The 16,536-nt window shown below is 39.1% G+C and overlaps 1 protein-coding gene across 4 annotated transcripts in view; it reads left to right on the forward strand.

Annotated features, from left to right (window-relative positions):
- HMG20A (high mobility group 20A) overlaps window positions 1–16,536 on the forward strand; it is a 77,516-nt gene that overhangs the window by 47,444 nt on the left and 13,536 nt on the right. For all 4 annotated transcript variants that reach the window (XM_055319938.1, XM_055319937.1, XM_055319940.1 and 1 more), the window contains exons 2-6: window positions 5,235–5,327; window positions 8,993–9,140; window positions 11,050–11,262; window positions 14,428–14,560; window positions 15,417–15,448. In XM_055319938.1, the coding sequence (XP_055175913.1) occupies window positions 5,239–5,327; window positions 8,993–9,140; window positions 11,050–11,262; window positions 14,428–14,560; window positions 15,417–15,448 (615 nt within the window). In that variant the 5' untranslated portion in view covers window positions 5,235–5,238. The remainder of the gene's footprint in view (window positions 1–5,234; window positions 5,328–8,992; window positions 9,141–11,049; window positions 11,263–14,427; window positions 14,561–15,416; window positions 15,449–16,536) is intronic.

The raw sequence follows: 16,536 nt of genomic DNA on the forward strand, positions 1-16,536 counted from the left end.
TTTTTTACTCCAGTCTCTTTTTTCTTTGCTTTTCCATTATAGAAATTTCTCTTGTCATAGTATCAAGCTCAGAGAGTCTGTCCTCCACTGTTTTACAGTCAACTAAGCCCATCAAAAATACTCATTTATGTTACAGTGGTTTTTATTTCCGACATTTCTTTTTGATTAAGTCTTAAAATGTCTGTCTCTCTGTTTATATATTATATTAACTGTCTGTTCCTGCATGTTGTCTACTTTTTCCATTAAAGCCCTTAACGTATAATTTAAAAATATTCCGGTCTGAGAACTTTAGTATTCATGCTATATATTACTTGGTCAGTCTCTTCAAACCAGGGGTTTTGTCTTCTAGCATGCCTTATAGTTTTTTTGTTGAAAAATAGACATAAGGTACTAGATTAAAGGAACTGTGGTACATAGGTACTTCGTAATACCTTCAGTGATGTAGTGATAAGGCATAAAGGGAGAAGCATTTCATAACCTTTTTTTTTTTTTTAAATATATTTTTTTTTTATTTACTTATGATAGTCACAGAGAGAGAGAGAGAGAGAGAGAGGCAGAGACACAGGCAGAGGGAGAAGCAGGCTCCATGTACCGGGAGCCCGATGTGGGATTCGATCCTGGGTCTCCAGGATCGCGCCCCGGGCCAAAGACAGGCGCCAAACCGCTGCGCCACCCAGGGATCCCATTTCATAACCTTATAATTAGGTCTCAGTCTTTTGGTGAGCCTGTGCCCGTGGAGTATAACCTCCAGTGTTTCTCAGGTTTTTTCTCCCTTTAGATAAGACCGAATGGCTGGAAGGAGCTGGAGTTGTAGGTTTCCCTTAGCCCATGTGGGAAGTTGAACAGCTAGAGTCGGTATTTCCCCAGCATTCCTAAAAAGTGTGGTAAGGATATGGAGAACTTGGAATTCTCACATATTGTTGGTACCATTTTACAGATGCTTTGGAAAACAGCTTGGCAGTTCCTCAAAATGTTAAATATGGAGTTACCATATGACCCAGTAATTTCCATTCCCAGGTGTATGCCCAAGAGAATTGAAAACATGTCCACAAGAAAACTTGTACACAAATGTTCATAAACACCATTATTCACAGAGACCAAAAGTAGAAACAGCCTAGGTCTATCAGCTGGTAAATGCAAAAGCAAAATGTGGTATAGCCATGCAATGGAATATTATTCATACATAGAAAAGAATGAAATGCTGACACATGCTACAGTTTGATGAAGCTGGAAGAATTTTATGCTAAATGAAATAAGCCAGACACAAAAGGCCACATTGTGTATTCCATTTATATGAGATAATTCAGAATAGGAATAGCCATAGAGACGGAAAGGAGATTAGTGGTTACCCAGGCCTAGGGGAAGGGGAGAATGAGGAGTAACTGCTATGGGTACCAAGTATCTTTTGGGGGGTGATGAAAATGTTCTAAAGTCAATTATGCTGTTGGTTGTATAGCCTTGTAAATATATAAAAGCCACTGAATTGTATTCTTTAAGGAGTGAGTTTTATGGTATTTTGAAAAAAATAAAGCAACTTTAGGATAGCCTTTGATCTGAGTCAGGGATAGGGAGTATAAAAGAGGAGAGTAAGTGGGAAGGTTTGGGTGACTTAGGTTTGAGTCAGTTGGGAAAGTTTGACAGTGCTGATATGGCAGTTGGAGAAGATCCTGAGAAAATGTAGCATGATTGCTGAGAATGTTGAGGAGCTAGTTGTGGATGGACAAATTTACAAGAGCACCCTTTACTTTGTGATTTCTTTTTTCCACAACACCATCTTGAGTTAAAACTCAGAATTGATCTACATCCGAGGTGTAGAAGGGGTAGCAAGGCAAAGAACTTGAGAGTGTTGACAAAAGAATATTTGAAATGTGGCCATGGAATCTAAGCTGGAAGAGAAGGGAAAACCAAGGGTCAGGGAATAGAGGTTTCTGTGGTTAGAGGTCATGGGTAGTAGAAGTAATTGAGAGAGCTGAAATGGTAGGGAATGGTGGTCAGAAATATTTGAATTTGAGGTTGGTTGGACAAACGGCATGATTTTTAAAAGAACTGGAAGTTTTACATAAGACTCTCAGTGTGGAAAATGAGGGACAGAATCTGTCGGCTCTGGAGGTGTGTGGTGAAGAGTGAAGGTGGAGCGTCTCCAAGGAGAACTCCGGGACGTGGGCTGAACCTGTGAGAGTAAGGAAGGGGCGCTTGAAACGAGCCAACCCCAGAGGACCTCAGTACAAATCAGACTCCCAGCACCGTCCAGCCCGTTTGGGATAAGGTAGTCTCACCATTGACGTCATCCCTATTGTCAGGAGGGCTACTAGGAAAATCTTACCTGAGGAACAGTTCTTAAACTCCACCTGTGTTGACCAAAGCAATATTCTTTCTTTTTTTAAGATTTTATTTATTCATTCACAAGAGACACAGAGAGAGAGGCAGAGACCCAGGCAGAGGGAGAAGCAGGCTCCATGCAGGGAGCCCGATGCGGGACTCGATCCCAGGTGTCCGAGATCACTCTCTGAGCCAAGGGCAGACAGACGCTCACCCACTGAGCCACCGGGGCGTCCCCCAAAGCAATATTCTGAATGTGATTTAGCTCCCCATGTTTACTACAGGGAGAAAATGTGTTGATTGGCCAATAAATACCTAGTGTGCTTAATATAATTATTACAATTTTTATAATTGTCATGAAAATATCTTAAACTGGCACCATGTTTTATACTTTTTTTTTTTTTTTGTGAGTGGCTAGTGTTAGAGGGAATTTTTGGATTTTCAAAGCTACAGTCTAGACCCTCATTCGAAGTGTAAGCCCCAAGGTAATAGCGTTTTTGAGACTTCCAGGTAGAGGTCCTTCACTGGGAGGTCCCTTCTGCAAGGAAACATCTGCATGAAATGCTTACTTATGTAAACTGCAGATTTGTATATTGCTTTGTCTTTGTGCATATTTCTCCTCTCTCCCCTTCCAGCTTAGCATTCATTACATTTCTTAAGTGCTTCACATAGAATTCCAGAGTTCAGTGTGACCTCTGTACTGGGACATTATCAGACACAGATGCTACACTGAAAGGCTTTTTGGCAATCAGTGGCTTAGTAGCTGTGATTCAGTTTGAATCACCCCCTCACAGACCATATGAAAGCAGATTCTTGCAGGATCCCAGCCGTGTTCTTGGGAATCATTTTCTTTTCCAATTTACTGGACTAGTTTAGAGGCCTTTGGGTTTCACTGGACTTTTTCCTCATTTCCTTCCTTTTGTTGATCTTGGCCCTTTAACCTTCCACCCACTTTATTACTCATTTCTTAGGGGCCTGACTACTCAATAACATTAGAGAAAATATATCTAAAGCCATATGGGTTGAGGTAAAACAAACTTAAGGGGAAAAAAGCAAGAAATTTGTGTTCTCTCAACTTCCTTTGTTTATATGATCTGTTTATATGTTGCTAAGGTTGTGCTGTCCAGCTTCCTCCCAGTATCTCAGCAATGACTACAGATAACTGGGCAGCACCCTAAAAGGGGCATATTGGCATCGTGAATCCCAAGACACTTCATTCACCCCCTGCCTTTGAGATGTGAGGCATGCAAGGAGCTTCAGATGCTGAATCTTAACGTTCTTGAAAGGCCTTGTAGGTTTAGGGAGACTTTTAGAAAGAAGCCAGAGTCCTTCCTTATAAAGTTTGGGAGTAAATATCTGGCAGTTTGAATGTTTGCTCATGATTTACAGTTAGGCTGGATAGCACCTGATTGATTAGAGGTTTGTTTGTTATTTTGTTTTGGTTAAGTGAGTATCAGGGTAAGGTGAAGAGCCCCCTCAGAAGCCCCCATGTCTTGAAGGGATTGAGAAGGGTTAGCAAGCATCTCTGCACGTGGAATAAACTTTTGATTAAGCCTAAAATTCCTGTCTACTTTCCACGCTCTACCCACCGCAATGGGTAAGAGACATACAGAGATGCATTGTTTTCACTTTAAGCTGTGTATGAAACTTAGTCTGCTAACCAACAAATATAGAGGGGAAAACAAGAAAATAAGTAAGAATTTGGAAGTAAATGACTCTACTACACATGTCAAATTTGGTGTCAGAGTCATGTGCACCTGCTTGGTGTCTCCTCCTCTGTGGGATGAATCCTGGGCTGCTGTGCCTTCCCCTTCATTGCTGTTTCCTAGGTCTCCTTAGCAGCAGCCCCTGAAATAACTGCTGAGGTAGCTCCTGAGTGAATTCTCATAATTTGCTTCTCAATTCTCCCTGTTTGATTGAGGCCCTCTTTCTCTTGAGTGGTTTGCAGTTCCCCTGAAGTGGCTACTGTTTGGGGTCACTATTGAATGTTTTGTTTGAATATCACTTAAATGATGAATGGGAGGCTGCTGCTTTTAGCTCTATGGGGTGAAGCCCTTCGTGGTAAGCCTTGAAAGGGAAAAATCTTTCTCTGTAGTGATGTGCTAAATGAAATTACTCTCTTTGTCACTTTGTCCTTTTAGCCTTTCAGTCTGATAACCTCAAGTTCTTGTGATTTATTTGGTTTCCTTCAATTAAGCTCAGTTGTTTCCTGCACCCAGGTGCATGCTATTTCCGTTGGTCATCATGGGGATGAAAAGCATATTTCTGACCTGGAAATGTGGTTTCTTTAACTCTGCACCACATCAGTATGCCTTCCAGCCTCCACTTCCTGTGCATTATTTCCTTTTGGAGGGCTCAGTTTGTTACCATTTAATCTAAGAATGATTCATCTGGGACAGAGACCCGATAATGCTATAATAACAATACCTTGCTTTAATAATACTCAAAGCACTTACGATCTTAGCCTTTCTCTGTTTATGAAGCTCTTTCAGCTCAATCCTCACAATAACCCTGTGGGTCAAGTCAGCAATTTTGACTGTGTTTAAGCTGGTGAGACTATCTCAAAGACATTGAAAACTTGTTCAGGGTTACAATGCTACTTAACGATTTTTACAGAAAATGAAGAATGCTTTTGAAGATATTCTGAGTGAACAAAAAAGAATTTCCAAACTGGGCCCCATTTATAAAAATCTGACTGTTTTTAGTCTGGTCCGTCAGTAAGACCAAAGTCAAGGACCCAGTAACCAGAATTTAAATCGATATGTCCAAGTCAAGAAGAAAATAAATATTTAGGTCATTTTCAATTCTGCTGCTGAGGTAATAAATTTAAGGAAGGCTGGCTCTTAAATTAATGGAACTTCAACTGGAAGTAATTAAGACATTATCATTATTTTCTTATTCCCTCTTCCTTTTAGAGAGATGGAAACCTTGATGACTAGCTCCACCCTGCCACCCCTTTTTGCAGATGAAGATGGCTCCAAGGAGAGTAATGATCTGGCTGCAACTGGGTAAGCAGCTGCTTCGGGACACTGGGCCTGTCTGCCTAGGCTTCACAACACAGCCTCTGACAATGTATGAGGTGCTAAAGAGACCTTTTTATACCATAAAAATAGAAGGTATGTTTGTTATGCTTTACAAAGAGAGCAAGAGCCATTGTAAGCTGCTTTGTGATCTGCATTCAGCTATCATTTGTGGTGCTCTGGTTCCTGTGAACTGGAGCAACAGTATGTGGACCTGGGAAGCATCGTCGGTTCCTCCCGGTTAGGAGAATTACATAGTCACAATTAAACACATACCTGCCACAGGGCTAGCTCTGAAAATCAAGTTCATTTTCTTTTTGAATTCCCACAGATACTGAAATAATTTTTTCCCCAAAGGTCAGATTTTTTTTTTTTTTAGATCAGATTTGTTTAATATGGCTCTTTTATTCAAGATGCCTGGAGCTCTGACTAACTTCTGTTCCTTTTCTGCCTCCACCTCCTTTCTTTGGTATTTGTGGACAGATATGTAAAGTGATATAAAAAAGGGCTAAAAGCAATAGTCCCTCTTCCCTTGAAAATCTCTGTTCCACTTGAATTTTTATCTTTTCTACTTAGAAGTTATTTGCCATGGAAGAAATGTATTCACTAATAGATTGAAGTGCTAGCTAATCCCTATGATGAATTATTTTAATTTTCTATAGAGCTCTTTAAATATAGACTACACTTTGTAATTCTGTTTCCTTCCTTCAGATTTATTTCTTTTCTCATTAATACCTGCCTTCCAACATTATTATTCAGATAAAACAGCTCTCCAAGACTTTTCTAAAAGCTGCCTAGGTGCTAATTCCAATTCATTCAAGAAAACTTTTCTGAGTGTTTCCTGTATGCCATACACTGTTCTAGATCCTGGGTACTAAGAAATGAGTAAAACAGATAAAATACCAGCCCAGCAGAGTTTAAATTCTACTGGGGACATCAGGCAATAAGGATAAATAAGTAAAATACATACTATGTTGTTAAGAACTGTGGATTAACAAATACAGCAGGAAAGAGAGATAGGAAGGCCTTGGGGTATAGTTTTAGATACGATGGCCTCAGAAAGGCTTTGAAAGTGACTTGAAAAACTGTGGAAGGAGCATGATGTCTTCCAACAGATGAATGGATAAAGAAGATATGATACACACACACACACACACACACACACACAATGGAATGTTACTCAGCCATCAGAAGAGACAAATACCCACCATTTGTTTCAACGTGGATGGAACTGAAGGGTATGATGCTGAATGAAATAAGTCAATCAGAGAAGGACAATCATCATAAGGTTTCACTCGTACGTGCAATATAAGAAACAGTGAAAGGGATTATAAGGGAAAGGAGGGGAACTGAGTGGGAAAAATGAGGGGGACAAACCATGAGAGACTCCTAACTCTGGGAAACAAACAAAAGGGTTGTGGAAGGGGAGTTGGGTGGGGGGATGGGGTAACTGGGTGATGGGCACTGAGAAGGACACTTGATGGGATGGATGAGCACTGGATGTTATACTGTATGTTGGCAAATTGAATTTAAAGATTTTTAAATGTAAAATAAATAAATAAAAGTGGCTTGAATAAAGACCTGAAGGAAGTAAGGTAGCTAGTGTGTAGTTCTTAGGGGAAGATTATTTGAGGCAGAGGGAGGAGTGAATGTAAAAATTACCCTGAGTTCGGAGTGTTTCTACCTTTTAGAAATAGCCAGGAGGCCAGTGTGGCTGGAGCAGAGTATACCACAGGAAAGGTAATAGAGAGCTACATCAGTACTTTCTGAGTCAGAAAGTCTGAGTGAGGGCCAGAGGTTCTACATTTTAGTGAGTTCCCAGATAATGTCAATGCTGCTGGTGTGAGGCCCATAACAAGGGACTAGATTGTGTAGGATCTTAGAGATCAGAGTAAGCACTTTAACTCACACTCCAAGTGAGGTGGGAAAGTATTGGAGGATTTCAAGTAGAATGATATGATCTAACTTTTTAATAGGATCCCCATGCCTCTTATATTGAGAATAAAGGGAACAGTGGCTGAAGCAAGGAGATGAGTTAAGCTCCTAAAATAATTCAAGCAAGAAATGATGACTGAAAGAAGGTCACTAGTGACTTTGACAAGAGTATTTTTGGTAGAGTAGTAGGGGCGAAGCCTCAGTGGAAAGGGTTGCAAAGATCATGGGATGGGGCTTGATGACAAATGTAGAATTCTACATGTATTTTGAAGATAAATCAAGTAAGATCTGCCTAAAAGACCAGATGAGTAGCCACATTTGGGCGAAATCATCTAACACAAAACCTATTGTATAATAAAGTGTTGAACATCTCGTAATTTGTTGAGTAATGTACTGAAAGTGAAAAAACAATAGTTGTATGGGTACAGAATGGTCATAAGGGTATCTGTTATTTTCCTGGTGATCATGAGGCTCACTGCTGCTGCCTAGCATCATGGGAGAGTGTCACACTGCAAATCGCTAAGCCCAGGAAAAGATCCAGATTCAAAAATCCAAGTGTGGTGTCTACTGAGTGTGTTTTCACTAATGAGTGTGTTTGCACCATCATAAAGTTGAAAAATCATAAATCATACCATCCTAACTTGGGGGACTGTATGTATAAATAATTCTACAAAGGAAAGGAGGCAAATGAAGTGGGATCAAGAGAGTGCTTTTTGTTTCATTTTGTTTTGTTTTAAGACAAGAGTAAAAATGCCACATTAGTAGGCCTAGTAGGCTGATCCAATAGACAGGGAGGAATTAGTAATGCCAGAGAAGACAGAGTCACTGAGAACCTGTTTTTGAGTGGGCTAGACACTCTGGGGTCCATGGCACAAGTGGAAGGGTGTGCCAATTCATAAGAACAAAAGGACCTTTTTTTCCCCTCCCGTCTTAATCCAACTTACCATTTCCAAGGCATTTGACGCCTGTGACCACTCCCCTCTGGTTCCTGTTCATTTCAGTCAGGGTTCGTAGGATCAGTACATTTTCCCTAACCTCATTCTTCTATTTTACTGAAGTAAGGAATGTACAAGAATTAGTAACTTAAAAATTGATAGCACTGTTGAAACAAGAATGACAGTGAGAGAACAAGTTGCCAAAGACATCCCAAATGATTGAAATATCTGGGAAACAAAGCTCCTGAGATCAAACTGGGTCTGTTATTGTCACCTCTTTTCAGAGAACATGATTGGCATTGAGTTCATAGATCTCTTAGCCTTTTTCAGAAGACCTCAAAGACCTCAAAAATGTAGGAAACTCCTGCTTAAAATCGTCTATTATATTTTCTAGAAAGGGTCAGAAAAGTATAATTTCTTTCATTTCCAGTACAGTCTGCAGCGGCTTTCATTCATTTCTCAGCCCACTATAATCTGGTTTTTATTCCCATAATCCCACTAAAACTGTCCTCCCTAAAATTGCCAACAATCTTCAGGTCTTCAAATTTAGGAGATACTATTTAGCCTATCTTATTTGATATCTAGGTCGATCAAGCACTGAAACTATTTTTTTTTTTATTCTAACTGTTCTGGAGACATTGTTTACGTTTACACAAATGAGGTGGGGAATTAAATCTGGCTTCTGCTTCTGCTGGCAGGGAAATTTGTCTTGAATCTTGGTAAACAGGAATTTTTGATGCTGTTGATAATTTAATGATGGCACATCTGCCTATTATTTTTAAGGTTAACCCACCCAGATGTTCCATATAGCAGTGGAGCCACATCATCCACCAACAATCCAGATTTTGTGGAGGATCTCTCCCAAGGTCAGTTGCTTCAGAATGAGGCTTCAAATACAACAGAAGGCACTGAACAGAGGCATGAAGATGAGGTAAGCTGAAACAGGTCTTCCTGTTACCAATCTCTGAAATGTCTAAATCAGCTGTCAGCAAGGGACTTTATCAAAGTGTTCATCCTCTGGCCTTCTTACATTCTGCAGAATTTTCTTCATAGAACTATATTAATGGTTTCACATAGAACCATACTAATGGTTTTAATGACCTAGAGACAAGTAGACTCTATTTCCCTCCTATTTAATAAATTTACACCTACATCATACTAGATGTTCAACAAATATGTGTTGAATGAATGAAGACTTAAATAGGTAATTAATGACAAGGCCTTGTGCACTTGTTCAAGGCCACACATTGCACACCAAGCCCTGCAGCAGGGAATCATATGTACTGAAAAGACTCGCACCATTTACCCAAGCTGTTCACCCTCCCCTAGAGAGCATCTTTCCTAATTCACCCAAGGTCCATTGGGCCCTAGGCAGTCATGCCCTTTCTGAACTTTCAATGTTCCTTGCAAATGATTGATTATATTGTCCACGTTTTAAGGCACACTTTTTTTTAGCCATAAAAGAGTAGCACCGTTAATTTTGTCTTTTTTCTTATTTTAAAAGAGCTGATTTTTTTCATGTTAGCATCCTTAAAGATTATAATGAATGCTTGAAGCTTCTTAAACATCTTAAAATCCTTAGTAGTTTTAATGTTACTAAGTTTACAAGACAAAAACGGGGGGGGGGGGAGCTGATACCAAATAGTCTAATTGCTCAATGGTGAATTATTGCACCATTTTATATATATTTTGAGGATTACAGTACTGTAATTAATATTTAGATGTTTTTGTCTCATTTTGCTTATCTTTCTCGTCCCTGAAATAATTCTTGTATCCATAAAACTATTAACTGATAGGTTGTATTTGTAAAATCATGAAACAGAAGTGTGGTGCATGCAGTTTGCATCTCATTAAAAGGGACAGAGAGAAAGGGTTGTGGTAAAACATCAGTAGTACCTCAGGCCTTTCTTTAAACTTTTTTGAGGTGATTTCATCTTTTGATTTAACTAATAACATATAAAGATCTCTGACTTTATAAAATAAACATCTTAAGGAGCAAGCCATCAAGCCAAATAAGTAAGTATTCATTTTAAATATACTTGATGAAATTTTTCTAAGACTTAGATATTCATTTAAAAATCTGTATGCTGGGATCCCTGGGTGGCGCAGCGGTTTGGCGCCTGCCTTTGGCCCAGGGCGTGATCCTGGAGACCCGGGATCGAATCCCACGTCAGGCTCCCGGTGCATGGAGCCTGCTTCTCCCTCTGCCTGTGTCTCTGCCTCTCTCTCTCTGTATGACGATCGTAAATTTAAAAAAAATAATAAAAATAAAAATAAAAAAATAAAAATCTGTATGCTAAAAAAAAAAATCTATATGCTATCTGCTGTGAGAAATGAACTGGTGTTTGGTATCAATGAAAAACATCCTTCATGAATGATTTTTAATCCCTGTACTACAACTAATCTCTTTGTTTGCTCAGTGCATATGTCATCTTATTCTGATCTACTGTGACAGATTCTGCTTCTCTGGCACAGTGCTATGTATGCACTGCATTTCTCATTTAGAATATCTCCTGTCAGGAGTCAGGACTTGTTAAGTGCATATGAAGGCCAAAGCTTAAGTGATCATGGTACCCCTTATTCTCCTCAATTAGGATTAGCCCCTCAATGTAACAGTTTGTAGTGTGGTACATAAAAGGGTGTGCAGGTGAACTATCTGGAATTCCTTCTTGAAGACTGCATGGCAGTCATTTATACCTATGACAGATTTGGAGAACTTTGAAAATCCAGTCCCTCAATAGTAGGAAAATGCAACTCGTATCCTGTTTAGTTCGTTTGTTTTATTGTTGTTATTTGGCCATATTTTATATTTGGTGTTTGGTTTTTGTTTTGTCTTGTAGCAAAGAAGTAAGCGAGGAGGTTGGTCCAAAGGAAGAAAGAGGAAGAAACCTCTTCGAGACAGCAACGCACCCAAATCCCCTCTTACAGGATATGTTCGGTTCATGAACGAGCGTCGAGAACAGCTTCGAGCAAAGAGACCAGAAGTCCCATTTCCAGAAATCACAAGGATGTTAGGCAATGAATGGAGTAAACTGCCTCCTGAGGAAAAACAGGTAATTGTTCCTATTCCTGATCTTTGCTTGGTTTTGATTTTACCTCAAAGACAGCTTCTATCAGAAAAGCAAAGAAGATGAATGATTGGTTCTTCAGTTTTGTCATGGGGCCCAGGAGAACAGAGTAGCAGAATTCACCATAGTTCTTTTCTCTAGCACGTTGGTTTTTATGCTGTTTCAGGATCTGCTGCAGGGGCACAAACAGGAGGGACTCTAGGTGCCCCCCTCCAACCAAAAGCAGCTCCGCTTTTATTTGATTTATGTGCTCATATAAGAATTTTGTAAAAACTGATTCAATATTACAAAATTAAAAAATATGTCAACATAATTTATTCCACCAAATTAAATTAAAAGTCATGAATTGAATGAGAAAAGGTCATTTGATAAAATTCTCCTGTTCACGTAAGATTTTTAAATTTTTTTAACTAGAGTTCTGGCAAATCTAACCTATGAAAAATAAAGCAAGAACTATCTGAATTCTTTCTTTTCTAAGACAGAAACTAACACTATTGTCAAACTGAAACAAATCCATTTGTTACAGTTGAGAGGAATTAAGGACAAGATAGCCACAAATTGGTTGAAATGCCACAAAAGCCAAGCGATTGTAATGATTGTGAGAGTGGCTTGAGGTTAAAAGTTCCCAGAATTTGCAGCATCTACAAGATAGCTATATCTCGTTTATGTCTCCGACTCTTTAAAAAGGATTCCCAACAGACTAAAACCAAATTGAAAAATACTCTCGGGAATTAACTGAATTCAGAAAATTTCAAGGAGATTATATTAAGTTGCAACTTGAAGCTCTTTGTGGTGGCAAACAAGTAGAAAGCAGTGCGTATAGTTCCATTATTTCAGCTCTAATGTATAAAGGGATCCTGAGCTGTACATACTCTTTTCTTTTTAATTTCTTAATTTCAAAATAGTACATGCTCATTGTTTAAAATTTTTTTAGATAATGCAGAAGTGCGTAAAGAAAAAAAGCAAAAGTAACAGCAGTCCTCTCCAGAGTTAACTAACCACTGTTAGGTAGGTAGGGCAAGGGTTTTTGTGTTTTTGCTTTTAACTTTTTATTTTGAAAATTTTTCAATGTACAAAAAGTTATAAACAGAATAGTAAAAAGAACACCCAAATATCCTTTGCCTTTACCCATATTCACCTATAATTAACACATTTTACCCTACTTCTCCCATTCATATATGCTCTCACACTCTTCTGAGCAAGCTGCACATGCAGATGCATACCCTCATGCTCACACGCATGCACTCTCTCTCTCACCCACTGACGCACACATGCGTGTATGCTCATGCTCTCTCTCACTGGCATATGCACTCATGCTCACGCATGCTCTCTCACACACACACTTTTTTTCGAAATCGTTTGAGGGTAAATTATATACTTCATGGTCCTTTACCCCTAATTTTTTTAGTGTATATTTCCTAAAAATAGGCATATTCTCTTACACAACTATAGTTTCGTCATCAACTTAATGATTTTATTCTAACACAGTAGTAATTAGTAGTCAGATCTCTGGATTCCTTTAATCTGGAATATTTCCACAGCCTTTCTTTGTCTCTTATGACATCAGTATTTTTTAAGAATGCAGTCCCTCTCTCTTCATCCACCTCCTTTTTGTTTCCTTCTAACCAAACATTCCTCATTTTGTACTTGTCTAATGTTTCCTTGTGATTAGATTGAGATATGCATTCTTAGAATACTGCATCTATAGTCTTGTGTCCTTCTCCAGGTATCACATGTGCAGATGCACAATGTCCTTTTATTCCTCTTTGGTAATGTTAATTTTGCTTACTTGATAAGGTTTTTTTTAAATTCTCCCTTATAGGGATCCCTGGGTGGCGCAGCGGTTTGGCGTCTGCCTTTGGCCCAGGGCGCGATCCTGGAGATCCGGGATCGAATCCCACGTCGGGCTCCCGGTGCATGGAGCCTGCTTCTCCCTCTGCCTGTGTCTCTGTCTATCTCTCTCTCTCTGTGACTATCATAAATAAATTAAAAAAATAAAATAAAATAAAATAAAATAAATTCTCCCTTATAATTAATAAGCAATCTGTGGAGAAACATTTTAAGAACTTGCAAGTATGTTCCATATCAGATTTCCCCCTAGATGGAGCATCCTAATGGATGACTTTTGCTTGATCTAATTTTTACCATGAGGGTTGCAAAATGGTAATGTTCCAACTCCGGCCCTTCCAGCCCTCCCTCCATATTTACCAGTTGGTGCTTGGCCTTCTAATCTAAGTACTCTTTTCCTCCGAGGCCTCCCGCCCCCCCCCCCCATTTATGTATTTGTTACTTATTTATTGCTGGTATGAACATACTAGTTTCTTTTTTCCCAATGGTTTATGATTTTATCACTCTATTTTAGTATTTGGGTACTTAAATTGTCCCAGATTTGGCCAGTTGGGTGTCCCTTATGTCTGGCTCTTGAGAAAGACAAGGTTTTTAACATAGTATCTGGTTCTAGTTTGTGTCTATTTAAAAGCACTATTTTTATACTGTATTTCTTAAACGAGTTGATGAATGAAAAGGACAAGGCACTAAGCAAAATTATCCTGGTAGATCAATGACTTTGTTTAAATAATTAATAGCACAAAGTGTGTAGATATAGGCTCTCTCATAGTAGTGCATTTTAGGTCCATAGGATGAGGTCATTCCTTTTTATGTTCTTTATGCCTCTCGACTTTAGTGCTCTACTCTTCTGGCTCTTAAAAGGCCAATTGATGTATGAGATCATTCTCTTACAGTGGGTTAGGGATAGAGAAACAAAGTAATATTCCATCCTTTCTCCTCTGAAGACTGAGTGTGCCTATATGGTCTTCAGTCCTCTTGAGGACTCTAGTGGCCACGTGCAGATTAGAGGAATAACTGTAATACCTTCTTGTGAATATTTTATGAGAATTATCTCAATAGAACTTGTCTTCATTAAGTTAGAAAAGGCAATAAGTAGTCTAAAGAATCACAACCACCTATTTTCTTTACAAATGAGAGGTTGTATTTTATTCTATCCGTATGATTTCTTGATTCTCCCTTAAAGCTTCCCTTACAAACTTTCTTCCCACATTCTAATTGTCCTCTATTTTCTTCAAGGAATTCACTGCTATTTTACCGAAACAAGATCTGTTTCTGGAAAATAATTGCACATTTCTTTCCTAGCGCTACCTTGATGAAGCTGACCGAGATAAGGAGCGTTACATGAAGGAACTGGAGCAGTATCAGAAAACTGAAGCCTACAAGGTCTTCAGCAGGAAAACCCAGGACCGTCAGAAAGGAAAATCTCATAGGCAAGGTACCAGAACCAGAACAACACATTTTTGTAGTTTGTTGTGCATGATAGAGTGTCACAAAGCCTACTGTTAGAGATAAATATAAAAGATAAGTTTCCATCATTTCTCTATTATGCTACATTCACTTACAAATAACACCTTGAAAGTTTATTAAAATCACATTGCGCTCATTTTAATATTTCAGTTGGGTTTCCATATCCAGTATCAGTAATTTGACTTGTGTTCCAAGACCCTTTTTAGTTGCCTGTGCTTTTTTTTCTTCTAATTCTCAGTTTAGGCGTTTCTCTGCCTCTAAACAAGTCTGTCTACTCAACTACATACCTGCCTTTCTCAAACACCTTCATGCACCATTTCTACCAGCCCACAGTGAATATCCTTCTCTTCCATCCATTCACCTATTCCTGTACTCAAACAGTACATAGTGAGCACCTCCTGGAACACATCAAGTTTTCACCCAGGCATTAAGGATGCCCCAGTGAGCAAGAGAGACAGGACCTCAGTCTTTGTGGATCTTTGGTCCTCTGTTAAAATTGTTCATCACACCCTTCAAGTATTGCTTCAAGTTCCCTTTCTTCAGGGGACATTGACAAAGCAGCCCCACCCACAGCTAGTCTGCCGTGCCTTAGCCATTGCATCTCCACAGTCGGGCATCTCTCCTGCTAAACTATAATGTTGTGCAAACAGCCAGTGGTGTGCATCTCCTGTCTGCTCTCCCACTCTTCTCTCTTCAGAAGTAGGATCTACATCTGCTATTTCTCTTGTGTCAGACTAACTGTAGTGTAGCACAGTTGATTTGCTTGGGTTTTGTTATTGTTTTGTTCTTCAAATTAATGTTCTCTTATTCCTTCATATTTTTAGATGCAGCCCGGCAGGCCACTCATGATCATGAGGTAATTAGCTTTCTGTCTATGTATCATTTATCTATTTAGAATAATGTTGCTAGGGGTGCCTGGGTGGCTCCAAGAGTTAAGCATCTGCCTTCAGCTCAGATCATGATCTCTGGGTCCTGGTATTGAGTCCCACCTTAGGCTCCCTGCTCAGCAGGGAGGCTGCTTCTCCCTCTACCCCACCCCCTCCCCCGTTCATTTTCTCTCTCTCTCCTCTCAAATAAATAAAATCTAAAAAAAATTTTTTTGCTCTTTCATTTAAAAAAGAAATAGAATAGTGTTGCTGTTTGTCATATTATTGGACTTTTTTTTAATGAATAACAGACTATTTCCTATCCCATAATTTAGATGGGGTGAGTTCCTTTGCTCAAAGATTCTTTTTTTTTTTTTTTTTTTTTTTTTTGCTCAAAGATTCTTACTATATGACAGACACTTATCATGAGTCTGTCCTTGAACTATAGCCCCTATAGGGCTCCAGTCCTTTTTTGTGATTCAAGAATTTTATTGCCTTGACATGCTAAAGATGGCTGGAATTTGGAGTGAAGTATAGAAATGAAGACCAGCTGAAAGCCATAACTTGGTCATAGTTTGTCATAATCACTCTGACTTTCAGAAAGTTGTGATTTAGGGAATCCAATATAAAATGAACTATTCAGTGTCAGTGTCAGCCAAGCACAAGTGACAGTATCTTGGATCCTAGCTCGCTGGCATTTACTCGTTTCCTGGCCTTGTCCCCTCCATTTGGTTTAGCCTGTCATCCATAGGATTTAGGCCTGTGTGTCTTGGCTTTGTGGCAGAGAGCTTTAAGTATACATGTAGTCCAAGGTTCACATATGGTTGTAAGAAAATAAAATTTTTGGTAATTCTATGCTTTAAAATGCTCAGTGACTTTTCATTGCATACCAAATCCCAAGAAGTCTGAGTCTTCTGTAGTTGAGTCCAAATTCCCTTTCCAAACACCTTAACTCCCACATTTCCCACGTTTATCTTATGTGCTTAAAAACCTTTACTGCTGCCTTCCACATGCCCCCTCCATTTCTGCCTCATGTTTGCACTCATATTCTTTCTTTCACAAAAATACTCTCATTCAT

This window comes from Nyctereutes procyonoides, unplaced genomic scaffold, assembly GCF_905146905.1.
Source record: "Nyctereutes procyonoides isolate TBG_1078 unplaced genomic scaffold, NYPRO_anot_genome, whole genome shotgun sequence".
Lineage (NCBI taxonomy): Eukaryota > Metazoa > Chordata > Mammalia > Carnivora > Canidae > Nyctereutes > Nyctereutes procyonoides.